This window comes from Ursus arctos, unplaced genomic scaffold, assembly GCF_023065955.2.
Source record: "Ursus arctos isolate Adak ecotype North America unplaced genomic scaffold, UrsArc2.0 scaffold_3, whole genome shotgun sequence".
NCBI lineage: Eukaryota > Metazoa > Chordata > Mammalia > Carnivora > Ursidae > Ursus > Ursus arctos.
This window is the reverse complement of record NW_026622985.1, coordinates 36,411,254-36,439,070: the sequence shown is the minus strand read 5'-3', so window position 1 is coordinate 36,439,070 and position 27,817 is coordinate 36,411,254. Positions and strand designations below refer to the sequence as shown.

The following is a 27,817-nucleotide window of genomic DNA, read 5'->3' as shown; positions in this document are numbered from 1 at the left end:
AGAGAGGCAACTCTGTGTTCTTTGCTGCACTTATTTGAAGTAGACTTTGCTTCAAGCTAAACTGGGAAGAGAGAGGAGGGAGTTCAAATACCACAGACCCTTCCTGTTCTTACCAAATTTTAGTAAGTTTTCTTTAATAAATGCTTTTTCATTTACTGTATGTTCTTAGGCTCATTTCCAGAGACTTTTAAAATGTGGGGTTTTTGTTGTTGTTGTTGTTGTTTCTTAAATAGTGCTCACTAGTTTTACTGGGAAGCAAACCCACAAAGCTCCCCGTGTTGCCATGCTGGAAGTGAAAGCTTTATATACTTCTTGGGTTAGTCAACAAAGCAAATGTTATCCTTCAGGAAATAAAAAGGTTTGTTATAGCCTGTAGTATTCTTTAATCCTGGTATTTCTTGTATCTATTACTGATCAAGAGCAATGAACACAGGTACCCTCTTCGTTCTGGTGTGCTGTGGGAGTTATACTGGAAGAGTATTAATGTGTTTCCACTTATCTTTTGGAACATAATGATCTGCACTCTAGTCTCCCTGTGGCATTCATTTGCTAGAAGAGAGATTAGCATTTGATACAAAAATATGAAAATAAGCAGCTAAGGTAAGATTCAGCTCCCTTTTCAAAGGAGTTAGGTTTAATTGAAGGAGAAAGAATATTCCAAATTCCTTTTCCTTACCATTTAGAAGATCAAAAACTGTAAAGATCATTCCTTCTGTGTACTCCTTCCCCCAGCCTGGGGGGGGGGGGGAGTTAAACACAGGAGTTTATTTCCAGATAAGTGGCAAGGAAAGGAGCATACAGAGAGAAGAAGAGAGAAATATTTAGATAGATCTGAATTTTCACTTTCTGGAGAGAAGCATTGGGAAGGGTGCAGTGCAAAATAAACTGAGAAGAGAAATGAGCACAGGGACCTTTGAACCACATTTCCTGTTTGGGAAGCTAGGAGGAGACCATTATGCAACAGGTCTCATTCACTACAAGGCACCCCAGCTTTGATGGGGGTGGTGGGCATGATACAACAGAGAGAAGAACGGACGAGTACAGATGAGCCTCCCTCAGACCATCTGAGGCATGGACGCTGAACTGAGGGCCAGTCTGCCACTAGGGTCTGTTGCGGTAGATAGACTATACAGCATGGGCTGGGGATTGACTTCTAGGCCAGGGGCTGGATAGAGGGTAGGGCCTTGACTCAAGGTCTGGAGGCAAAGAAAGCTGAGAGAAAAGCAAATTTTCAAGAGGGAAATGGCCCATACTCCTAGGAACACTGCCAAGCAAAGAGAAAAGATACTAGTCCACAGTTAGAAGCCGTAGCACTGGGTGCCAGTGCCCAGGAGGTCAAGGAACATCCTATCAAAGACCCGCAGATGTCAGCCAGCCTACTGGCAAGGACTGGCATGAGGCCAGGGTCCCTCTTATCCCTCCTCACTCCACCAAAGCCATGAGATCATGTCAACCTCACCTTTCTCTGCTCTACACTTGGCCAAGATCTTAGGGAGAAAGTGGGAGCGACATTTCAGCATTTCCACCCAATTCGAATTGCACATACCAACTGAGACTGTTTAAAACAAAAGACTGCACTAAAGTTGTTTATTTCATACATCTTCCCCCTTTTGCTCTGACAGCCGGTGGTATTACAGACAGCTGCAGCCTGAAGGCGCCGCACTCTCTGTACTTCTGACTCAAGATGAGCAAACTCTACAGCAACACTCTCAGTACAGGAGTGTGCGGGGCCCGCAATAAATATCATTGTTTACCTCCCCCTTTTTCTTCTCACATCAGAGTAGGCTTTTTTTTTAATATATATTTTTGGCTGTCCAGCATCCACACATTCATTTTTGGCAGGGAGTATACCAAACCAGATCAAAATCCAGTCACAGCCTCCCTCGGCGTTCTAGAAGCCGGGCCAGGGCAGTTAGTCCTCCGCCTGGCCCCTCGGAGCTCATGCCGGGCGTGTAACTAGGTCTAGCCAAGTGGACTTCCGTACTGCTCTTTACGTCGCAAGTATTGTCAGGTTTCAAGGAGAACTAGGGGTTTTCAAGGCAGCAGTGACTGCAGAGTTTCAATCCTGAGCGTGATTGTGGGCGTCAGTGACGGGAAGTCAGGGTGCTCGGTCTTACCAGGCTGAGCAGATTCAGCGGCATGACCTTGTTAGCTGCTGTCTCAGTCAGCCTGGGCTGCCATCACAAAATACGAGAGACTGAGTGGCTGAAACAACAGAAATTTATTTTCTCACAGTTCTGGAGGCTGGGAAGGTTAAGATCAAGTTACGAGCCGATTCAGTGTGTCAGAGCTCCCTTCCTGGCTTGTAGACGCCTCCTCACTGTGTCCTCACATGGCCTTTCCTCTGTGTGTGCACGTGGAGACGGACAGAGACAGATCTTTTTCTTCCTCCTCTTACAAGGCCACCAATCCTATGGGATTAAGATTCTACCCTGACGGCCTCATTTCACCTTAATTACCCTCCTAAAAGCCCTGTTTCAAGTACAGTCACAGTCGAGGTTAGGGCTGCTTTGCGTCTTTCTATTTCTGACCTAATTCTAATTCATCAATTCTATCAAGTATCTTATATCTTTCCAACAAATCCCTTTTCTGTTTAGGTTAATCAGAGTATTTAATTTTTAGTGTTGGCAACCATGGACCCGGACTGGCGCAGATATGAGTACCAGGAGACAATCACTCAGGGAACTGGTGTTGGTTATGTGCCAACATATGGTTTCTTTAGGGGCTAAAGAAAATGAGAACTCAGACTCCGGGAATGTGAACTTGTCAGCCATAACAAATAGCTGGGTAATTTTTCTTCTGTGGTGATCTTTAATGAAGTGTCCATTGAAAAGAAGGATTTAAGGGATCAAAGTGCCACTGCCACTGAACAATGTGAATGGCACGAAGAATTTAAAGACACTAGGGTGAGACGGATGCTTCTAATGGGACTGGACAGCTTAAAGAAGAGATGACAAACTTGAATCTCTGTATTTTAGCTCAAGGCGTAGACCCAGGGCATTTCTCTGGTTGTGATAAACATCTGTAGACACATCTGCCAAAATCAAAAGCAAATTTAAATTTTTGTGGGCTCCCAAATAAAAGCCCTTTGAATTGCCAGCCTCACCAAGCTGCTCATGTGAAAGTGACAGTGCTGGTTAGCAAATAATGGAAAACTGAATATGGGGGAAACTATGGAGGGTTGGGAGTACCCCCAAACCACATTCTACACTAAGCCTTGCTGGACAGCTGAAGAAGACCCACCTCACTTCTTTTTGCATCTTCATCATCTTACATCAGGCCTGAGCCAGCTCTCTGGATCTATCTACAACCCTTGATCATCCCACCCGCCACACAGGGCATCATGCCAGCAGGACCTGGAGAGTAAGCTGGTTGACTTTCAATACCGGGTTAAGACAAGTAGGCTAGAAGATGGGGGAAAAATCTTTGAATATACAGGACCTGCTATTTCAGTAAAATTTCTATAGGTCTAGCGGTCTGGAAAACTTCAAAGTATATGGCAAATACAGTTTCTCTAATACTAAGAGTCATAATGCTCAGTGGGCCAGAATGGCTACCATGCACATAGTCATTCCATTTGCCAGGTGACTCAAAAGGCTTCTACCTTTAAGTGGCTATCCTGCTTAGAAATTATGGTCCCACTGATTCAGTGATGCCCAGAGTGTCTGTGGCAAATCAGACAAATAGCTCTAAAAGGGAATCATGGAAGAGGTCTTTAGATTTGAAAGCAATGGTGGCAAGAATGTAGGCTATACAGGAACTAAGTGCCCTGGCTGTTGCCCAACCAGAGAGCAACCCAAACCCTCAATATTGGACCATATCTTGAAAGAATAGTCAGCAAGTTTGATCACTTTCATCTTTTTCTATCATGGAAAGAGGAATCAACACCTTTTCACTAGAATAACACTTATTCTGAATTTTCCCCCTGCTTGTCATGCTTCCCCTAGGTAGTGACCAGCAAAATCACAGATTTACTGAAAACTCTATGCATTGTGGGTTTGAGCTGTCTCCTTAATAATTAGCTTCTCTTGGTTTCTGCCTATTCTCTGAGTGTGCTTTTTCAAACTTCACGTTGAATATGTGAGCTACAAAATATCTTTTCATTCAAGTTCTTTCCTGCTCAAATTAACCATAGTTCTCAGTGTTTGAAAGTTTGAATTCTGGAGCACCTCCCCCACCTCCTACCCTTTGACCTATGTTATTTCTTCCATTATCTGGCTCATAAGGCAGACAGTTACTATTCATCTTTGAGCTAAGTCAGGTCATCCATCCATTCTCACACCAAATATTAGGCACTATGCCAGGCACTGGTGGTACACAGAATTAATGTGTGTGTGTGACCAGGGATGAGGACCTTATGAGAAGGAATGCCTTGAAGGATCAAGGAGACTGGATTTGTAAATGGATCTGGAAGAAGCAGTTAGTGATCTACGATTACATATTTACTTGATATCAGGTCTGTAATTTGGGTTATTAGTGACTTTTTCAGTGAAATGTACTTAGATCATCTACCTACCATGTCTGTGCCTTGGAGTCAGATACAAAAAAATCTCAGAGCTGCTTTGTGTTCTTAACATGAGCTTCCGGGCCCAGAGCTTTGGTCGAGCCTCACTATTCATCTTCCTTCTATGAAGAGGCTCTTTAGACTACCGTAAGGTTGTATGGAGTGCTGAAGGGAGAGATCCATCATAGCAGCTTTCAGAGGACAAGGTTTTTATTCCATGCAAAATCTTCCACTTCTGAACTCCATCAGCACATTAACCTTTGATCTAGACAATGTGATATGTTGGTTAATTAAGCGGCTAACTGATGGTTAAACAGAAAGTTAGATGGTTAAAGAGACTATCTTTCTAAGGTATGGTACTGTAATGAAGATATAATCTCATTTTGAGCCGAAATTTCACATGATGCTCTAGGACATAATTTTTCTCGACGTCCCCCCCCCCTTCTACAGAACTACAGATTACAGAAGTGCAGGTAATAAGACGGTGTACACTGGTACCAAGTCTTGCTCTGCATTTCGTCTTTTTTATTGAATTCTGGTTTTATTTTTAGTTGTCATTTAGCACCCTTCTGTTTTCATTGGAAGGAATATTTTGGATAAATGAATTTATTTGACTGTACCATCCATGGCACTCTCCCTAGGTGCTTAAAAAAAAATAAGTTAACTTTTAGCCTAAGGCTTCTGCTTTGGAATATCAAAACCGGCCAGCATCTAAGTTGGTCTCCATTTTCAATGTGTAATTTAAATCAAGAACTAAACCATCATAGTCCTCCTGACCAACAGCTGAAAAGAAGGTTCGGGGATAGGGAAAACAATGACCTTTCTTTTTTAACCAGAAAATTTGTCTATTCAATATAAATGATATCTAAAAAATAAATTCTGAAGTGTCTGCATTTCTAAAATGGCCCATCTTTTTTATTTTTCCCCAAGAGACTTGCCAAGATGATATGAGGTTAATATTGTTAAAAAAAAAAAAAACAAATGTCTTAGGAGAGGATCCCTCAACCTCTGACCTTGTTAACAATGGGCCTGAAGCCTCTACAGTTGGTTCAGAAAAAAGATTAACACTTTAATCAAACATCAAAGGGGAAATGGCAGGCCTATTTCAAGGAAGCAAAACATGGCGGATGTCAATATCTTTCTGGAACAGAATAGAAACGGAAAATAAGATTAGCGTGTGTCATCTTCACTAGGGATTTTTTTTTTTAAAGATTTTATTTATTTATTCGACAGAGATAGAGACAGCTAGTGAGAGAGGGAACACAAGCAGGGGGAGTGGGAGAGGAAGAAGCAGGCTCATAGTGGAGGAGCCTGATGTGGGGCTCGATCCCATAATGCCGGGATCACGCCCTGAGCCAAAGGCAGACACTTAACCGCTGTGCCACCCAGGCGCCCCTTCACTAGGGATTTTTAATTTGCGTCCAGATGCCACCATGGCTTGTCTCCAAATACCTGGCTGTTCTTTAAATAATAAGTTTAGAGAAAGAGTGTAAGGTCCAGGAACCCGGGAGCCAATTGAAGAGCTTCAGTCAAGGTTAAACCACCGAAGCCTGTGTTTTCCCAACTTATTTCCAGGGGTTTTGGGATTGGCTTCCACTAGGAAATTATAACCCTAGGAACTGCCTAGTTTCATATTTAAGATGCCAAATAACTATTTCCTCCTAGATTCTCTGAAAAATGACTTTACTTGGCAATCCTGTATCAAAGAGTTATGCTCTTGGGGGCCACCAAGGTGTAGGAAGATTCAGAACTCAACCATACATGGCTTAGAATTCAAATCTTGATCATTTTCTCTAATCACTTCACATGAAATGGGGGCAGGGGAAGGGAAGCGGTACGGCTGTAGACAACTAGCAAGGAGGTCATACACAGTCTTTGGCAGTCCTTTGTACAGCACGAAGACAGGGCAGAAGGAGTGAACATCCCATGATCTGAACTCCAGACTATGAAGGGAAAACCTAGGGGAGTTCTTATAATTGTCTCTATGATGATAGAATGAGGCTTATTTGTGGACTTGCCCTGCTCAGAGGACAACTTTGCTCTTGTCCAACCATCTAACACCTGCTTGGACATAGCTGATCTCACAACAGGGAAGAAAGTCAATGATGTCATCCTGCCCCTGGAGGAGTTCTCTACAAGTCGGGGGGGGGGGGGGTCTCCTCCCCCAGGTGCCCCTGGCCAGCCGTGGTGAAATGAAGATCAGGCTGGTTTTGTGAGTCTCAGCTTCTGAACCCATCAAATGATGGTCTGTGGTAGATGTGAGCTGTCCAGTACAGGAGCCCTTAGCCCCGTGTGGCTATGGAGCACTTGAGATGTGCCTCATGCAACCAGGGAACTTCATTTTTACTTTTATTTAACTTTAAAAACTGATATTTGATTCCATCAATGAAAAGCTTCTAAATATGTTTGGAGCAACTGTGGCATTTGAATCTGCTGTTTCAACTGTAAATTTTAAGAAATCTAATTACCGTTCAAGTATTTCCAATGAAAATTTAGTGTCTGGGGGCACCTGGGTGGCTCAGTTGGTTAGCGGTGCCTTTGGCTCAGGTCATGATCCCAGGGTCCTGGGATCCAGCCCCACATTGTTGGGCTCCCTGCTCTTCGGGGAGTCTGCTTCTCCTTCTCCCTCTGCCCCTCCCCACCACTCATTCGCTCAGTCTCTGATATAAATAAGTAAAAACTTAAAAAAAAAAAAGAAAATTTAGTGTCTGAATTGGGATATGTCCTAAGTGTAAAATACAAACTGGATTTTGAAGACTTAATATAAAAAATGAATGTGCAATGTCTCATTGATAATTTTTTATATTGACTACATATTAAAATGATAATGTTTTTAACATATTGGGTTAAATAAAACATATTATTAAAAGTAATGATGGCTCGTTACTTTTTTTTTTTTTTAAGATTTTATTTGTTTATTTGTTAGAGAGAGAGAGAGACAGCATGGAGAGGGGCAGAGGGAGAAGCAGGCTCCCTGCCTAGCAGGGAGCCCAATGCAGGACTCGATCCCAGGACCCTGGGATCATGAACTGAGCTGAAGGCATATGCTTAACTGACTGCGCCACCCAGGCATCCCTGGTTCATTATGCTTCTATGAGACAGTACTAGACTACTCAGGCAACTCTCTTACACTTACAGCTTCTGTATTAAGTATATGATGGAGAGGATGGGAAACCAAAGTAGAAATTCTACTCTACCAATCAAAAAAATATATATTTTTTTAAAGTGCAAAGGTGAAACAAGAGCCTGCCTTAGCCACCTTCCCACATACCTCTTCCAAACTTAAAGTACTTAGTGTCTCTGCACAGTAAAAACTTGGTGACTGCTTTGCTCTGTCCTGGCCGACCCAGGTGATTTTCTCCTTCAGTTCCCACAACTGTGCCATATTCATGGGAAGATAATGCCCATGTTCACGGGAGTGAAATTAGAGGCCTGGCTGAAATGGAAACACTGACCTCCCTCACCACACAATCTCACTCTCAGGACTTTTCCTTAAAAAAACCATGAAACCAATGTAGCCTTAATGCATAGATTATACTCCCTCCCCTCTGAAGTATAGTGAATACTTTCTCTTCCTTCTTTCTTATTCCTCCAGCATCATGGCATTCTTCATTTCTTCTGTTGATATTGAGCCCTTTCTTTGAGCCAGGCACCATGTTGAGTGTGGAAGGGAAGGACACACAGCCCGCCCAAGGCAGACCTTTAGATAATCAGTTATTACAGAGTGATAAAAGGGGAAATGGACTATGCCCACCGTACGAACGACGCCTACCAAAGCAGAATTACCGAGGAGCTACCCCTTGACTATTCCTTCTTCCTTTGACTTCCCAAAGGAAGGCAGACAGGAGAGAAGGCATCCCAGGCAGGGAGACAGTATGTGCAAGTGTACGGAGGCCGACGCTGTGTGGCACCATGGACAACGAAAGCAGATTGGTCTTTCTTGGGCATAAGTAACAAGGCACGGGAGGGAATTAGGGGGGAGGGAGAGGCCAACATGAAGCCATTAAGTTCCCATTGATAAGATACCATGAAGGGGAGAGGAAGATCAGAAAACACTTCAAAACTATCAACAGGTTGTATAAGTTTCCTCCTCCTTCCAGAGCGGCTTATGCATTACCAGCAAATTAAGAAATTCTCCTTGTCCCAGGGCTCATTACAGAACTTGGGAGTTTCTAAGCTATCTGTGGCATCATCTTTGTCATTCAACAGCATTTATTGGGTGCTTTGTATGAGTCAGTCACTTACCCACTCTAATAAGGACACAGAAGACTGGCTCCTAACTAATCTCGGGAGGTCACAGGCAGTCCAGGGCGTATTAATAACAGGCAAGGCACAAGTAGTCTGGCAGGGAAGCATAATTTTTTTTTCCTTTCTTACTACTTGGGAATAAAAAACATGTGTTTAAAATGTCTTGGGGGTAGAGATATCCTGCTCCCCAAATCAGTGTGACCTATTCTCAGCCTTATTTCTCCGTAAATGGTGACCTAAATTTATATTGAAAAAATAGTATTCATAGGGACTTCATTCCTCAATCTTCCTGGTTTAAATTGTTCTCTGGACTGTTTCTCCAAACAGGTCATTACGATCACAAGTTAAGAGAATGCTCATTTTAGTACCTAGTGGAGAAAAGAGACTTAAGCTTGGGAAAAGTACTTTCCCCTTCATTTTAAAGAGTTAAGTGGTAACATGGAACAAACTGAATGCACTGGAACTCCATTGCATACAGAACACGTGGATGCAGTCTTTTAAAGATTGTTACATTTCCCATAGTTGCAACATGACTTAAAAACAGCATTCCTCCATACGCTATGGGCAATAATATGCTATAGATCTTATATACACCACAGCTTTAAATAGTATCCATGCAAGAGCCTCACTGTGTCATAAAATCCAGTAGTTCATCGTTTCCTGCCTCTGAATGGCTGCAGTTGTCGTGAGAACATTGCCATGGCTCAAGCCCCAAACCCAAAGCCAACCCAAACCTGCCACGTGGCAGACTCCTGCTGCCGACTGCCTGCTGCGCCCCCCAGTTCTCCCTCCACCAGCTGCCTCCACACAGCCAGGGAAAGGCAAGCACCAGGCAGCGGGGTGACCGCGGGCTGCCAAGGGTCAAAGGAGCATCGGTGGCAAGAGGACAGTTTGCTGAAGCAAGCCTAAGGTTCTGCCAGGCTGGACCCACCAGGCATTGCTTCATGTCCAGAGCTACAGTAGCTAGCTTTGAGTTCAAATCTGTATTGTGGAATTTGAACCATCGCAACACGCATCACCACAAAAAATCTCCACGAATCTTGTTAACAAAACAAGAAGAACTGCTGCCAATGGCTGAGAAATAAATTCCTTCTTTCCTGCTGCTTGGACCACAGCATAATGAGGGCGCCCAAGCTCTCTTTGCAGTAATAAAACGGAATGCCCAGGCTTTTTCTTTTGATGTGTTCCAGTTTCAAGGTTGAGAGTTGATGCCTCTTCATCCTTAATTTATCTTCCCTTGTAAATATGTCTGTACCCCTTCCAATATCTGAAGTCTACACATTTCCAAAATAGAACTCACTCCTTCTCCTGTTTCAGTTGTGTAACTTTATGTTATGGGTCAGACTTTCGGCTACATAAACATACCTCAGGCTACAGCTCTCCAAATACCTCTGGCAGCAAATTAACTCAAACAAATGTTTTGGTTGGGTGGCGAGGTTGTTTTTTAATAATCTTTCTGATCTGCCTGGAGGTCCAAGGATAGGCTAGGTGAACTCTTAAAGGCTTTTCTAACTTTGTATTTTCTGCCACATTAATATGCAGTCTTTAAGTTTGTTGAAGGGGCTGGTCTAAACTTTCACCACCAGAGGGTGCTACTTGTTTGCTTCTAATACTCACTTCCTCTCAGGTTTGAAAGATCAAGGCCCTGTCACCAAAGACTTGTCCTGGCAGCAGCCAGCATTACCCAGGAAAGGTTTCCAGAAGGCCTGTAGGCAGCGCTCTACTTGGAGGCATCATTGGACATTATGTATTTGGAACCCAAACTGAAAACCTCTGTATCTTGCACAAACCAAACCGCACTAGTATGTATGTGTGTGTACAGATAGATAGATAGTCACTGTAAACCAAGCAAAGCATTCGAATCATTTTTCACTCTCACGGCTTCTGTTCAGTATTTACTGCAATAATAACCATGAACCCGGAACTCTCCCAACCTCTTCGCCACACCAAACAATAAAATACCATAAAGTAAAAGGGAATCTGCTTGGCTAAACCGATAATGCTATTTCCCAACGATGCAACCTCTTCTTACCTTAAGTATGCACCTCTCCCTCTTCTGCTTGTGTGTGATTCCGTATTTCTACGGAGAACTTTATCAGCTTCAATTTCTCTTAGTGTATTTTTTGATTGACTGGGATGTGCATGTGAATTTTCCACCTGATGTTTTCCGGTATGCACGAAGAAGCATGGAGAGTTTAACTGATTTTAAGTTTTAAATGGTAAGAAATTCTAATGTGTTGTCATCTGAGTGGCGAAGTCAATCACGGGTCAACAAAGTGATTCTACAAAGTGCCAGATTATAGTAAAGATTTTTGGCTATGTGAGCTGTGAGCGCTCTGTCACAGCTTCTCGACCCTTCCACAACAACAAGAAAGGAGCCACACAGACTACAGACACCAATGATTGGGTGTGGCCGTGTTCTAAAACACTCGATTTTAAGGAACAGGTGGTGGGTGTGCTGCTGTTTCCCGACTCCTGAAAATGATGACTCTTAACGTTCACACTGTTCTTACTGATAAAATTCAGAAAAGTTTCTAGTATGTCACCCTATGATGATTTTTCCCCTTGATACAGTTTTGACAAATTGTCACCTAAGTAATCCATTTTAAAGGTCACGGGTCCTTTGGAGGAGTACCACTGGGCTCCCTGTCCAGAGCTTTCAAAATCTGGGCCAAAGGAGCCTTAGACTTTCAGCGTGTCATTATGTTTATGTCCTGGGAAGGTCTGTTATGGTAAGATAGAAAATCAGCAAGAAGGATATGACACTCTGGCAATTTCTCCTAGAGATAACAGGGAAAGCAAACAAAAGACATAGTTTACCTTCAGACTGATGTGTAGCTAGAGGAGTCTGGGTCTCCTTGGAGTAGGACACGACTTCCCTGGGCAGGAAATCCACCTGGGTAACCTTCGACACGCCCAGCCTGTGCAGTCTTCGCCTGTAAGCAACAAAGGACAAACGCTTAAAGAGGGAAGGCATTCCTTGCAGAGCAGCTATCAGTAATAACACACAGGACCAACACAAATCCCAACCTGCAACTTCTCAGTGCGAGGGGCTGGGCCATAAACTAGGACCGGCCCTGGGCTGGCAGCTGGGACACGTGGCTTGTTGGACCACTTTGGCCCTAATTTGCTGGTGATGTCAGGTAGGTCCCTCATGCTGACCCTGAGCCTTTCTATCTGTAAAACAAGGTCTTGGTCTGGCCCAAGGAGACCCCTTCCATTTGGAGCAGCTTTTATTCACTTGATTTAAATTTATACAGGGTATTTTCATTGGTAATACGAGATTCCAGCCTCTTACATGTGATGGACAAAGGAAAAGTAATGATTGTCAAGTCAGAAGAAAAGAAAGATGATTTCTTAGTGGAGTAACATGTTTGCCATGATAGTATTGAGAGGATCACATGCCAAGGGGGAGTGGAACACTTCTCAGTTCGCCAAGAAGAAATTAACACAGATCAGCAGGCGAATTTGTTTAAAGACATCACTATAGTGTAGGTGAGTGAAGAGGGCGCTGGGCTAAGAGTAATAAAGGTTTAGCTTGGAATTCCCCAAGTAATCTGTGACCACATGAAAAATCATTTCTGAATATTTATGTCACACTTCAAGTGTTTTCAGATGTCTTTAACATCTATCATCTGTCCTTGCAACACCTCTGTGAGGCATAGGGGAAGATGTTATCACCGTCTCCATTAGAAATGAGGAAAATGAAATGCAGTGTAAGAGACGTGTGCAAGTATATACAACTCATAAATGGTAGCGCGAGGGCTGAAACACTGTTGGCCTGAGTCCTGGTCAGGAGTCCTGGAAAAGGACTTGGCCTTTTCCACCAAGCCAACTCCCACCTAGGGTTCTTAATGGGGATTTCTGAGCTACTGCAAAAGTCTGAAGTACCTCCCGCATCACCCAGAAAACATCCAAATCATGGAGGCAGCAAAGTCTCGTGGCTAAGCACCTAGACTCTAGCCTCCCACTTCCGGGCTGTGTGTGCAATCTTGAACAAGGTACCTACCCTCTCTGTGCCTCAGTTACATCCTCTGTGAAATGGAGATATCACTAGTACTTGCTATTAGGGTTGTTATGACAATGTGTATGCGCCACATGCATACAAAGCACATACTGCATATATGTCATGTGTACATACGTGCCTACTTTACACACATATCTTAAAACAATTTCTGGAATGTTATTTTTAACAAATAGATTTAGTATTAGCATGGGACATATTCTACTGTGTTTCTTAAAAATTTCTAGGCAGAGTGTGTGTGTGTGTGTGTGTGTGTGTGTGTGTGCGCGCGTGCATGTCTGAGGGAAAGAAGGAAAGATGAAATAAACACACAGCTCAGCTCATACAGGGAATCCCAGCTACATTCCCTAGCTCTCTATGATCCATAGAAGCACATTCTATTCATATTATTGTTTTTAATTATTACTAGCAGATGGCACAGACTCATTGTATTTTTAGTTCTAGTAGTAATGATAAAATGAAAGGCAATGCATGTCATAGCTAGAAATTTCCATGTACGATTTCCCAAGCATTCTAGGGAAACAAAATTTTCTTCTCTGTGAGTTACTCAAACAACTGAGATGATATCTAAGATGTGCACAGAGCAGATACAAACAAACAAACGCTGGGTTAGAGAACAAGCCTGCTTGGCCATCTCTGAAGTCTCAACAAGCTCCATGCAGGCCTGGGCCTCACGGGCCTCATTCACTCCGAAGTCTGGGCCCCCAAGGAGGGTCAGGCTGGGTTCCTGGCACTCCAGGCAGCCTCCTCACACAGAATTAGCAGAAAACACCTGAAATACGCTAGAAACAAAGTTGCCAAACAAGGTAAAAAGCTCAAAGTTTCAAAGTAAGAAATTTAAGTAGTTTAACATCAGAGAAGAATGTTTTCTTTCCTGAAATGGGTCTTTCTTGAAGCAGTTGAAAAAGAAAGCATGAACAGACACCCCAGGACTACTTGGGGTGCTGCCTCTCTTGCTGTTTCATAGCCCAGAGCAGCTTTCTGAAGTCCCAAGAGGTCGGGCTGCATCACTCAAGCAAAGAGATGGAAAAGAAACATGTGATGGTATTACATCCCCACCATTTCCATTAAAAAAAAAAAAAGATTTTATTTATCTAAGAGAGAGAGCAGGGGAGTGGGGTGGGGAACAGAAGGGGAAGAAGGAGAGAATCTCCAGCAGACTCCATGCTGAGTGCAGAGCCCAACACAGGGCTCAATCCCACGACCCTGAGATCATGACCTGAGGTGAAATCAAGAGTCAGAAGCTTAACCAACTGAGTCACTCAGCCACCCCATTTGATCCCGCCATTTCCAGTGGGGTCACCCCCAGCATGAGGAGATCACCCTGGATCCTAGACTTCTACGGGCATCTGTACAAGGCTCTAGAAGGTACCTATGCCTGCAGGCAGGGATTCCAGGGCTTCTAACTAACAGGACATAAGCTGTAGATCTATCTTGTTGGGTAACCAGTAGCAGGCGCTGGAATAGGAAGCTGACATGGAATTTGATAATCCACCGTGGCAAATCAAAACCAACTGGTAAGACAGTATGGCGTAATGGCTAAGTCATGTGCTCACTGAGAAACTGAATTTTGGTTCAAATCTATGCTTGGTCACTTACCAGCTGAATGGTGGATGAAAGCTTTGGACAAGTGACTAACGCTGCTAACCTCAAGCTTCTTATCTATAAAACGGGTACACATCACTGAGTGGTTGTGAAGGGTGAATGAAGCTAATACTTGTAAAAGCACTTACTTTTGTGCCTGGCACATAGTAAGCAGCTCCTGGCTTAAGCATCTCTACTTTTAATTTATCTTTTTGCTTGATGATCTTAATGCTTATATTGATTTTAAAAATCAGAGAAGACAAGATGTATGAATGCTCTAAATTAGAGGTTCTTTAAGATAGTAGCTTTGGAGATGACCTCTGTCAATGAGACATAAGAATCGCACTACTAATTTCTTTGTATGGGCACATGTGTAGTTTTGGCTAGTTGGGAGAGTCTATTTGCTTTTCCTTTAACTGAAAGTATTATCACCATGAAACATCTCTGCTTTCAAACTTATCTTGTATAAATGAGCTTATCTCATTAAACAAAATATTTTCTTTTCTCAATAATTATTGAAGAGTCTCAACCAGTCCCTCACTGATGCTGTGTTGTGAGCTCAGGGTCCCAACTCCACCCAAGCCATCCAGAAGAACTAAAAGCCTAGCTGTGATCACGTGATTCTCCCAATGTGTCCCTCGGATGATACATCGGTAAACTTGTGCGTGATTTGGTCTCAAATTTTAAAGCAGGCCCTTATAACACTTCTTGCAGGTAAAGATAGATTACTCTATCTTTCCACGCAGTCTCCAGATTGATTAAGCTGCATTTATATCAAATGCTTTTATTCTTTGTGGCTATTTTGCTGTTGCTTTAGTAACTGTGTAGTTATAATACATATAAACAGTTTTCACATAGTATCTTATTTTATCCTCATTACAGTTTTACATCATATTCCAATTCTAGACCTGAGAAATTGAGGCTCAGTGATGTGAAGTCATTTGCTCAAAATCACAAAGGCAGTAAGTGACAGACCCAGGCCTCGGCTCCATCAAACAGCCAGTGCAAGGACCATGTTCTTAGAAACTGTTCTCTGTTGACCTTGTTCTCCTATTTTTTCCTATTGCCTTATGAGCATCGCCTTAGTGAGGCGCACTCCTAAAACCTAGTACAGGAGGGCCAAGCACATGTGTTCATCTTACAAGCATGAGGAGGGATTCCTGAGACGGGGCGAGGGGCGCAAGTATTAGGACAGACTAGAAGGATGGTGTGTGCGAGGTGAGTACCACACAATTGTTCCCCGTCCTAGCTGGCTCAGAAAGGCTGGCCAGGAGATGGCACCCTTCCACAGCAAAGGCCTTCCTCTTAGATGCCTTCTCAATTCTCAAGTCCTCAATTCTGAGTCTTCCCCGGACTGATCTTAGGACTGACATGTCAGTGGATCCAGAACCTATTTGTACAACCCTGTGATCAAGGCCTTCCTCAACTTCCCTTTTTGTAGAGAAATATTTCTACAATTTTATTGGCTGACAAAATTATTATAAACGATCATTAAGAGGTGAAGTGTCCAGTAGTTATTGTCTTTAAAAGTATGAACTTTGAGCATCATATTTATATTTATTCAAGACTTAACAGTTCATCATTCTTTTCTACAAGGATGTAAATCGAACTGCTTATCAAAAGAGGGGGAAAACCCCATTGTACTCATGCTACTAGGATTCCTTTTCCTTTTAATTAGGCTATAAATTCCATACTGGCTCTTCAGTCCTGGCTCTGGGATAGCTTTGCTGCCTACCCAGCACCCCTCCTGCCGAGCTCATCCTCTTACCACTGTGCGTGAAGATACTTCGGCCACAGCCCCTGGTCCGTGCCAGTGTATTCACCTCTTCTCATGTCTCACATGGCTGCAAACTTAGTCATCCCTGACTGACTCACCTCTGTACCCTGGTCCTTAGTTCAGTGTCAGGTACAGAGCAGGCACTAAACAAATGTGTGAGGAAGGGAGGGAGGGAAGAAGAGAAGACTAGAAAAAGGAAAAGGCAGAAGGCATCATACAGAAATGTACTCTGAGACTTTAACTGTCAAAAGCCATGGCGGACATGGCGTTATTATTAAATTATACTCTATATTTTTCACCTTGAGAATTTATTCCAAAGTAAGAGGCTTTAATAGAATTTTAAATGTACTGAATTAAACATGTATCATGTTCTAAATAACCACAGGAAAGCAATTCAACGTCATTTAAGAAATACAATAAGACGGGGCGCCCGGGTGGCGCAGTTGTTAAGCGTCTGCCTTTGGCGCAGGGCGTGATCCCAGCGTTCTGGGATCGAGCCCCACATCGGGCTCCTTCGCTAGGAGCCTGCTTCTTCCTCTCCCACTCCCCCTGCTTGTGTTCCCTCTCTCGCTGGCTGTCTCTGTCAAATGAATAAAAAAAATATTAAAAAAAAAAAAGAAATACAATAAGACCTCTTATATTTGGATTCACTGTGACCACATTTAACGAATCTAGACAGAACCCGAATGGGAGAAGTCCTAGAGCAGTGGTTCCCAAAATGTGGTCCCTGACTGGCAGCCACAGCCCCACCTGGGAACAGGTTAGAATGCAAACTCACAGGCCCCACCTGAAACCCACAGAACAGAAGCTCCGGGGGCAGGGTCCAGTGATTCCGATGCTCACCAAAGCCTGAGTACCACCGAGAAATACTGGCTCACGTGTGGAAACAGAGACTTCACTATTCAACCAGATTCACCTGGGGCTCCCCAACCCGTAGCCAAATCCTAGAGAATGAGGCCTTAGTCCCACTGAAAAAGGAGGATGCCCCTGGACCAAGCTTGTAGAAAAAGCTCAGTGAGATGGGCCAGGCACAAAGATGAGCCAAGATGAATGAGAGTTAGGAGGCAGGCAAAGGAGACGGCGGTGTTCAACATATGAAGGTACCAGCGAGAGGCTGTCCTAGATCTAAAACTAACAAGTCAGGCAGGGGATGCCAGAGACCCTGGGCAACGAACCACGATCCCTCACAAGCTAACCTGGCATAGTCTCGGAGTGACACGGGGCCCACGTCTCCCCACGGCAGGGGTAGGACTCCCGGCTAAAAGTCCTAGAAGCTCCCTCTCCACCCGGCCCTCTCAACCTGGCCGAACAAGCTGGCTGAGCAAAGCCATAACGCACCAAAATTCACATATTTCTTCTAAAAAGAAAAGCTGGGTGATGATAAAGTATAAAAAGTGAAGCTATCTGAAGTTCTAGAAGGTCGTTTGCTGGCATTCGGGATGGAAAAGTTTCCAGTTCACCACAAGCACAGTCCGATCTACCCAGGTTCTGTCCATTTGTCCTTGGGTTGCACATTCTGAATCCCCAGAAGAAAACTACTCCCTTGCCTCAATCTCTGGACCCATTTCCCTTTCTGTTGCTGGTTCAGTTGAGATCTCCTGTCTATCCAATCACAGCAAGGTTAGCGTGGCTTTGCTAATAAGCTGCTTACAAAGTTACATTATCCAAGAAAGATAAAACCCCAAGTGGGACCTGAGCACGGGCTGTGATACCTACCAAAGCTGCAGAAAGTTAGGGTTATAACAGACTTACCCCTAAATCGAAGGATTCTGTCCTCTCATTAGCAGCATGAGAAACATGTACACAGACACTGGAATTCTCATAAATACATACTCTGTGGCTCCCATTTCACAGATGAATGAAAGCTGAAGAAAAACTTTACTGATATTTTTTAATGTGATTAAGAATTAAATACTCCTTTTAATAGTAAAGAGAAAAAAAAAATACTTGCAGAGCAAAGAGTTATCTACCCAAACAGAATCCCTGGTTTTGTGCCTATGTTTTGAAAAGGTCTCCATTCTTTTCAAAACCACGGACCCCAGAACTTTGGCTTCTAAAGCCATTGCACCTGCGACCCTGAAAATACGGAGACAGTCACTGTTTTGTGCCTATATGCAGAGTGTTAAAGCACACCCATTAGATTTCAAAGAAATTACTAGTAGTCTAGTTGCCTTTAAGAATAAAGGTAAAGAATTGAAATGAGAAAATAATTTTGACATGGCAAGGATTTGGCAGGGTGGTTATGGATAGCAAGGGGATCAGAGCTCTTTGATCAAAGACTTAAGATGAAGGGTGTCTTAATTGTTTTTGTTGAAATAAAATGTACATACTATAAAATTCCCCCCTTGAAAGTGTACAATTTAGTGGGCTTTAGTATATTTACAAAGATGTGTAACCATCACCACCATCTAAGTATACAACTTTTCCTTTACCCCCAAGAAATTCTGTACCTACTGATAGTCACTCCCCATTTCCCCCTTCCCCAGCCCTTGGCAACCACTAATCTACCCTCTACTTTCATATAAATGGAATAATATAGTATGTGGCCTTTTGTGTCTTGCTTTTTTCACATAGTGATGTTTTAAGGTTCAGATAGCATGTATCAATATGTCATTCCTTTTTATTGATGAAGAATATTCCACTGTATGGATATCCCATATTATGTTTAATTCATTCAACCATTGATGGACATTTGTATTATTTCTACTTCCGGCTATTATAAAAAATGCTATGAATATTTGTGTACAAGTTTTTATGTGGACATATGGTTTCAATTCTCTTGGAATTGAACTGAATTCTCTCAGAATTGGCATATGTCCAGCAGGAGAGTTGCGGGGTCAATATGATAAGTCTCTGTTTTACTTTTTGAGGAACTGCCAGACTGTTTTCCAAAGTGGCTTCACTAAAGTTATAATCATTTGCAGTGCACAAGGGTTGCAATTTCTCCACATCCTTGTCTACATTTATTATTATCTGTCCTTTTATTATAGCCATCCTAGTGAGTGTGAAGTGACGTCTTGATGTGATTTAGAGTTGCATTTTCCTGAGGACTAATGATGTTGAGCACCTTTTCATGCGCTTATTCACATTTGCATACTTTCTTTGGAGAAATGTCTATTCAAGTTCTTTGCCCATTTTCTTTTTTTCTTTTTTTTTAAGATTTATTTATTTATTTGAGAGAGAGAGAGAGAGTGTGTGTGTGCATGCATGGGGAGCGGTAGGGAGAGAGAGAGAGAGAGAGAATCCCAAGGAGACTCCCTGCTGAGTGAGGAGCCCAACACGGGGTCTCGATGCACAACCCTAAGATCATGACCTGAGCCTAATTCAAGAGTCAGATGCTCAACCGGCTGAGCCACCCAGGTGCCCCTATTTGCCCATTTAAAACCTGGGTTATTTGTCTATTTGTTGTTGAATTACAAGAGATTGTTTATATATTCTGGATACTAGACTCTTATCAGATATATGATTTGCAAATATTTTCTCCCACTCTGTGGGTTGTCTTCTCACTTTCTTAATGATGTCTTTTAAAGTATGAAAGTCTTCAATTTCAAGGAAGTCTAATTTATTTATTTTTTTCATTAGCTGCTTATACTTCTGGAGTCATATCTAACAAATCATTGCCCAATCCAAGGTCATGAAGATTTAAACCTCTCTTCTTCTAAGAGTTCTATAGTTTTAGCTCTTTCATTTGATTTTCGGTCTATTCTGAATTAATTTTATAGATGGTATGAACTAGGGGTCCAACTTCATTTTTTTGCATGTAGATATCCAGTTGCCCATGTTTAATTTTGCTTAATATTCACTAGCAAGCAGGAGGGCAGGGAAAGGCTTTGTCATGAGTATTAATCCTCACTGATACCCACTGGCCCCAAGCAGTAGCCAAATCTGACTGTAGGAGGATGGATTCAAGAGAGGGACCAAAAGCTTCCAACAGTTCATGAAAGTTCTCAGAGCACTTGAACATTCTTCCATCACTGCTACGAGCATCATCAAATTCTTCCTGAATCAGTTAGACACAATACAACTCATATTCTCTCTGATGTTCCTATTTTGAACTGCAATGAATTATATATAGAAAACCTGATGTTCCTGCATTCCATATTCAGGATGAGTGGAAAAAAATTGTATAAATATTACTGTACTATCTCTACTGGGCTCATAAAGGAACCCAACAATATCAGAGAACTGGCTTCAGACAGCTAAAGCTTTAATCGAGATGGCTGTCATGAGAATTTCACAAATACCATCAGCTAATTCTTAAAGATATGTTTAGATCAGAGTGCATGATTCATTTTGTAATTCATCATTAATATTGGGAAGGAAAGCTGTAAGACAGAGAGAGCCTGACAGTAGTGTGACTTTTTTTTTCTAATGTCACAATGCAAATGTCTGTATGAAGACAAAGAAAAGCCTGAGTAAAAGTATACTTCAGGCACCTAAGAAACTCTACAAAGTTACAAATTGTGAATCACAAAAGGCTCTCAATCATAATCTTGGAATACCAGTCTCAGAGTGTTCAATGACTGGAAATCATAATGTGAGATGATTCGATCAGATCTAGTGGCAGGAGAGGAGTGACAGTAGATAAGGTGGCAGTCAGGAGCTTAGGTCAGAAGCCAGTATGTGGCCTCAGAAGCCAGGAAACCAAAAACGGTCACTGCAATAATGGGAAGTCTGGAGCAGGGAAGAGACTTGGAACTCATGCAGACAAATCAGGAACAGATTCTCTCAGAGATAAGGAGTTATTTAGCCAGATGTCAAAGTAGGTCAAGGCTAAGGAATAAAAGAATGTCTTCGCTGGACCCACACTCAATCCTGCTGGGTTTTATTCCTGCTTATTTGCATGTGAGTATTTCATCCCATGATACATTAATGGTGCTGCCAAAGAATTTTTCTAGTGCTGCTTCTAAAATTCCTTGAGGTTTCTCAAAGAAGATTTCCTAAGACAGCAAGAATGGTAATAGTTCCATTTTCTTCCTTGTCCAAACATCTTATGTGGGTATGTACAGTGTCTTTGACAACTGGCAAAGGAACTACTTCAGCCAACATCATTATCAGCAACCACAAACAATTTTTGAAGCATGGCACTATGCCAGATCCTAACATTACAGGCAGAAAAAGGAGTCGAACATATACATCAAAAGGCAAATAGGAATGAAAGGTGGAAAATAGGGGCGCCTGGGTGGCACAGCGGTTAAGCGTCTGCCTTCGGCTCAGGGCGTGATCCTGGCGTTATGGGATCGAGCCCCACATCAGGCTCCTTTGCCATGAGCCTGCTTCTTCCTCTCCCACTCCCCCTAATTGTGTTCCCTCTCTCGCTGGCTGTCTCTATCTCTGTCGAATAAATAAATAAAATCTTTTAAAAAAAAAAAAAAGAAAGAAAGAAAGGTGGAAAATAATAAGAGTCAACAGGAGTGATTCATACAGTAAGTGGAACAGGGGAGTATAGTGAGCAGATTACTATGTGTTTCAATAAATAAAGGGAGGTTCACTGAGTTTGAGGGTCTGATGTGACTCTTGAAGGATAGGAAGGACTTAGTTAAGTAGAAAGGAATGAGGAGGGTGCCCTACGGAGGTGGTCCTGTGCAAAGATCTGGAGATCGAATTCACATTTCATACCTGAGAGACCAGGTTTTCAGAATAGAAGTTTTAAGCTGTAGAGCAATGGAAGATTAATTTTAGAGAGGTACACTGAGACTAGACTCCTAGAAAGCTTAAAACCTTGGGCTAAAGAATTTGAACTTCATGCTGTAGATAATGAGAAATTAAAGTTACTAAGCAAGAAACTGACAGCTGCAAAGAAGCATTAAGTATAGCAACCATGTGAAGAATGGAGTCTAAATCTCTCTCTTTGACAAGTGAGTGACCACAGTCTATGTGCAGGACCTGAGAAGCTGGGTATAAAGGAACTGAAAAAGGATCTACAAGCAAAGGTGGGTGGGTTCAGTAGCCAAACAGAGAATCCAGGCAAGCGTTAATTCATAGGAGGCAGCCAGAGACATGGTTACTGCATTTATGACCAATGGTCTAACAAAGGTGGAGACTTGGTCCAAGGAGGTGATGGCCCTGGGAACAGAAAGGACATGCTGTAGTTTGGTGACTCTGGGAAAAGAAGGAAGTGTAGACCTTAGCAGTTGACTTGGTATGGAGGGTGAAGAAAAAGGAATCAACTGGTGATTCTTTCAAGGTCTCATGCTGTATGGGAGGGAAAGTGAGTGGTGTGACTATAAGACACAGGGGAATCCAGAGAAAGATAGGCTTGGGGGTTAAAAATGATTACCTCAGTGGATGAGTTTGTGGTGAAGGGTTCTCCAATTGAATGAGATATAAGACCAAAGCTCAGGAAAGAAGACAAAACAGAAGGTATGGTCCTGGGAGCCACCCCATGAGAGCCATATGAGAAAATGTCACATCCATAGGAAAAATATAGGGACCCAAGGGCACAGAAACTCATGTAATATGAAAGAGGTTTAAAGAATAATAAAGGTCACTTTGTTTTCCAAACACCATACTGTACTGTAGTTCGGTATCAAGGTGTGACATCTCAAGGACTGATACCTATAGGGTTGGCATCAAGGTGGAAAGGGAGGAAAGATGACAATGGGGCACCACCCAATGGAAGCGAAACTGGCATCGCAGCTCCTCACCACACTCAGTTTATCACGCGTGTTCCAAGTGGGTGTTTTCCTCCAAGGACTGAGAAGCAACTTGATGGCTGACCTTTTCTGATTATTTCAAAAAAGATGAGCTTCCATTTTCTATGTTCGCATTTTAAAAATCATTCGAGGAGGTATTTATTTCATTTCCATGGTATTTACTTCTTACTGTGCAGAGATATTAGTTTGGCAGCTCAAGTATTTTTCCTGAACAGAAGCAAATGTCAAGTCTGGCTCAGTCAACAGGCACAGCCAAAGGGTTCGCCTTGAATTTCATAACACAAGTAAATCTCGCAAATTTCCGGGATGAGAGAGAAGTCAAAATAGTCATGGTTACAATCGAGCTTGGCTGTATCAGCTAAGGTTCGGCAGAACCCATCCAGTAGAACCTATCAAGTGCCCACTTTACAAAGGAAGTCGAAAGTCCGAATTATAAGGACAGAAGGTACAGCAGTGTGTTTCTTCCAATATTACATTAAAAGACAATAATATAAAAATTTGATAAAAATAGTCCTTTATTGACTTAATATTCATGAACAGCCTTCTGTAGAAGTTGCAATATAAAGCTATAAAATTATACAATTCCTTAAGTCACTTAGTATCAAAGTATAAGTACACATCCACGCCAACCGGCTATATTCATTTTCCCAAAATGGAATAAAAAAAGAATATAGTTTTATGAAAATCCTGCTGCTACTGTGAAACAGAAAATATCCTATAATTGCTTACTCAATGTTCTTGAGAACATAGAACAAAGACTTGCAGATAGCAAGCAGCTTCTCAAGAAATGTTTGAGAACTGGATAAACGAGTAGCATAAGAGGTAAGAAAAGTGCTTCTCCCTCTCTTGTGACAAAATTGTAATTGGGTCTGTTAAATCCAATTTATTAAGGTTTTTCATAGATCAAAATTTATTCTCTATTTATAGATTCTGAAATACATTTTACCATTACCCTTTGATACACACACACATTGTAAGCTGCTGTTCTGTATTTAAATTTCTGTAGAAAGTGTGATTAGGTGTGATTAAAAGGCAGAGACTGTCCGTTTGCTCAAGAGCACAAACCACATTATTCTCAAGAAAATACTAGACATTGTTACATCAATGTCTTAAAACCTTAAAATTAATTCAAACCAGAGATCTAAACATAATGTCTAAGAACATTTGACAAAACTTGAAGAATAAGTAAAAAGAAGTCTATTTCATCAAACGCTAATGAGGTTATTACTGTTCTGTTAGGCAAATGGAAATTATTTTAAAATGTGAAAAGTCCTCTAAAACTGCCTGGCTAGATTTTCTCAAACACCTACCACCCTCCTGAAGCATATATGTTTTTCTAGTAACTTCATAGAGCTGGTTTAATTTCTATTCTTGAAAGAGTGAACTCTCTATTTTACCACAGCAGTTTGGGATGGTGCCTGGTGGGAGTAATACTCACCCTCTCTTGCAGCCAACAATAAAGAGAAAGTTGAGAGAAAGAAGAGGTCATCACCTTCTACCAATGTCTCCCAAAGATGGAAAGCATCCCTACGTTCCTCCTTTAGGGAAGGAGCCACCAAATCCCTCACAGCTTCAGTTTTTTCTCATTCTCAATTTGCTTCCAAATATTTTGAAAACTCCACCAGGAGTTTAATATACTAGGACATGGAGGAAATATAATTGTGAGGCTTTAATAAAATCTGAAGGCACTAAACATTCCTGTATGTTATTGGGTTTAACAGGTTTGAGTGAGGGGCCACAAAATACCCTTATCTGCTCATTGTTGTCTATTCATCATTGAGAATCTTTGCTTCCCTCCTAGCCCCACACCCCTTATGCTGACTCAGGACATCTCCCTAAAAATTGACAATCTCATCGTGATATTTGTAATTATGTTTCCTTTATAAAACAGCAAAAAATATTTCAAATATAATCCCTCTCTCAAACTTCCCATTGCAACCCCAAATTTCACTTCCCAGCTTATTCAGATTTTTTTCTATTCTGTAATCTTTTAATTTACTCTTTTTTATCCTATTATTTCATTTTCTACTTCTATCATCTTCAATTCACTTAATTGATTATAATAACCGAAGAAAGCAAAGCATTTTGGGTGCTGTCATAGTATCTGCCTGATTTAAAAAAAAAATGAGCCAAGCAACTTATTTTCTCTTTTCATTTGTAATTTTCTTGAAGTTTTCCTGAATGTCATATCAGCTCCCTTATTTCTCTATGTTGCCACTGGCTTTGCTGATCAAGGAAATATACAAGCTAACATACAAACCAGAATCAAGAGACATAATATTTGTATTTTTATCCAAGATGGAGTAATAGAAACCAGATTTACTCTCCACCTGAAACAACCAAAAAAAAAAAAGGACAGCAGTTTGAATGGAATAAGTTTGTAAGATAGAAGTCAGGCCACAAAGAACTGTCATGTATGAGAGAGGAGAAATAAAAGATGAGTCCAATAAGTGCCCAGCTTACTGCACTGAGACCATTCTCAGGCCACGTTGCAGGAAAGAAATCCATGTGAAGTCTAGCAGACTCCCTAAGTTGAGGAGACAAAGCGGAGAGTCTAGGGAGACCAAGGCAGCTAGAACTGACAGGACAAAATAATAGAAAGTAAAACTGCACAAAGAGAAAACTCAAAAGACCTTCTAAGGTTTGCCCTTGAGGATTCAGCTTAGTAGTGACCCAGTGTGAGGAAACTATCTGAGGCCAAGGAAAGAACTACCTGAAAAAATTAAAGGTAACAGCTCTGGGCACTCACATGGGAACAGGATTAGTGCCTGGTCCCTCCTACTAGGCTAGAAAACCTCAAGATTCATGGGTCACTGTGTAGAATTCACATAAGGGTCTTGCCTCAATAGCAGGAATTAATTAGCTCTAGACTGAGCACTGCTCCAGTCCCAACTAACAAATCTTAAAAGAAAGACTTGAAAGGATCAAACCATTTCTAAGTAAATTAACTGTATCTCAGAACAAATCTCAAGAAAATATATAGAAATTCAAATACATCCAATACGTAACAAACTAATATTCACAATGTCTGACATCGACCAAAAATTAGCAGACTTGCGAAGAAGCAGGAAAAAAATGACTATAATGAAAAGACATAAGTCAATCAATTGAAACTGACCCAGAACTAACACAGATGATGGGCTAGCAAGCAAGGGTATCAGAACAGTTAGTAAAACTGTATTTCAAGTGTTCAAAAAGTTAAGTAGGAACATGTAAGATTTTTTTAAAACCCAAATTGACCTTCTAGAGATGAAAATTACAATGTATGAAATTTAAAATTCACTGAGTAGGCTTTATGGAATACTAGAAATTACAAAAGACTAGTGAACACATACACATACACAAAACAATGGAAACTATCCAAAATAAAACACAGATAGAAAAGAAAAATAAGTATGGAGCCAGTGAACTGTGTGGAAATTTCAAGTTACCTAATATACATGTGATCTGAGTTCCCAGAGGAGCAGAAGGAACAGAAAAAAAATTTGAAAAACTAATGGTCAGGTTTTCCCAAATTTGTTGAAAACTGTAAACCCAATATCGCAAAGAATCTCAGTGAACCCAAGCACATGAAACATGGAGAAAACTATACCAAGGTACATCATAATCAAATTACTCAAAATTAGTGAAAAAGAGAACATTGCAAAAGTAGCCAGAAAGGAAAAAAAGCCATACCTAGAGGAATAAGGATGGGGTGACAGCAGATTTCTGGTAAAAAACAATGCAAGAGAAAAGACAATGAAACACCATTTCTGAAGTACTGAAAGAAAATCAAGCTAGACTTCTATACTCAGTGAAAATATATTTCAAAGATATAATAGATCAAATCAAAGATATAATAGATACTTTTAAGATATAAAAAGCTAAAAGAATGCCTTAACAGAAGACCTTCACTACAAGAAATGTTAAAGGATATCCACCAGACAGAATTAAAATTACATTAGTTGGAAATACGGATCTACACGAAGGAATGAGAAACATCAGGAAAGTATTTACTACATTGGTAAATATGTAAGATATTTTTTCTTATTATTTAAATCTGTGATAACTGGGTACTTAAAAATAAAAACAATGCAGGGGTGCTTTATAACATAAATAGAAGTAAAATGTATTGACAATAATAGCAAAAAGTGAAGAAATGAAATAAAAATGTAAATGTGTTATGAGCTTCTTCTACTACACATGAAGAGGCATGATATCATTCAAAGGTAGATTATGATAAATTAAAGATATATGTTATAAACACTAAAGCAACCACACTAAGATAATAAAGCAAAGAAATATAGTTAATAAGCCAAGAAAGAGCTAAAACAGAATCATAAAAAAACTCAATAATACAAAAGAAAGCACAAAAAAATAATAAAAGGAAAGAAGATTATATAGGACAAATAGAAAACAAATATCAATATTATAGAGACTTAAACTCAACCATATCAATAATTACATTAAATGTAAATAGGGCAACTATCCCAATTAAAAGGCAAAGATTGTTAGAATAGATAAAAAGACAACACCCAATTATATGTTGCCTACAAGAAATGTACTTTAAATGTAAAGAAACAAATAAAAGTTAAAAAGTTAAAGGGTGAAAAAAAATGTTAAAGGGTGAAAAAAGATACACCACGCTAACATTAGTCAAAAGAAAGCTAAAGTGGTTATATTAACGTCACACAGAGGAAATTTCAGAGCAAAAATATATTACCAGGGACAAAGAAGTTCATTTCATAATGATAAAAAGACTAATTTATCAAGACAGACATAAGAATCCTAAGTATTTATGCACCTAATACAAAATTTCAAAATACATGAAGCAAAAACTGACAGAATAGCAAGAAATAGAAAAGCCCAAAACTGTACTTGGAAATTTCACCCCTCTAGCAATAATTGATAGAGTTAACAAACAGAATATTATCAAAAGATATGTAAGATTGGAACACCATAATCAACCAACTTGACCTAACTGACATTTATAGAGCATTTACCCAATAGAGCACAACACACACCTTTTTCAAAGGCACATAGGA

At 41.0% G+C, this 27,817-nt stretch overlaps 1 protein-coding gene across 3 annotated transcripts in view; it reads right to left on the bottom strand.

Moving 5' to 3' along the window:
- The window catches only part of DYNC1I1 (dynein cytoplasmic 1 intermediate chain 1), a 295,259-nt gene that overhangs the window by 209,054 nt on the left and 58,388 nt on the right, over positions 1 to 27,817 (bottom strand). For all 3 annotated transcript variants that reach the window (XM_026506111.4, XM_026506119.4, XM_044386674.3), the window contains one exon: positions 11,573 to 11,688. In XM_026506111.4, coding sequence (XP_026361896.1) covers positions 11,573 to 11,688 — 116 coding nt within the window. The remainder of the gene's footprint in view (positions 1 to 11,572; positions 11,689 to 27,817) is intronic.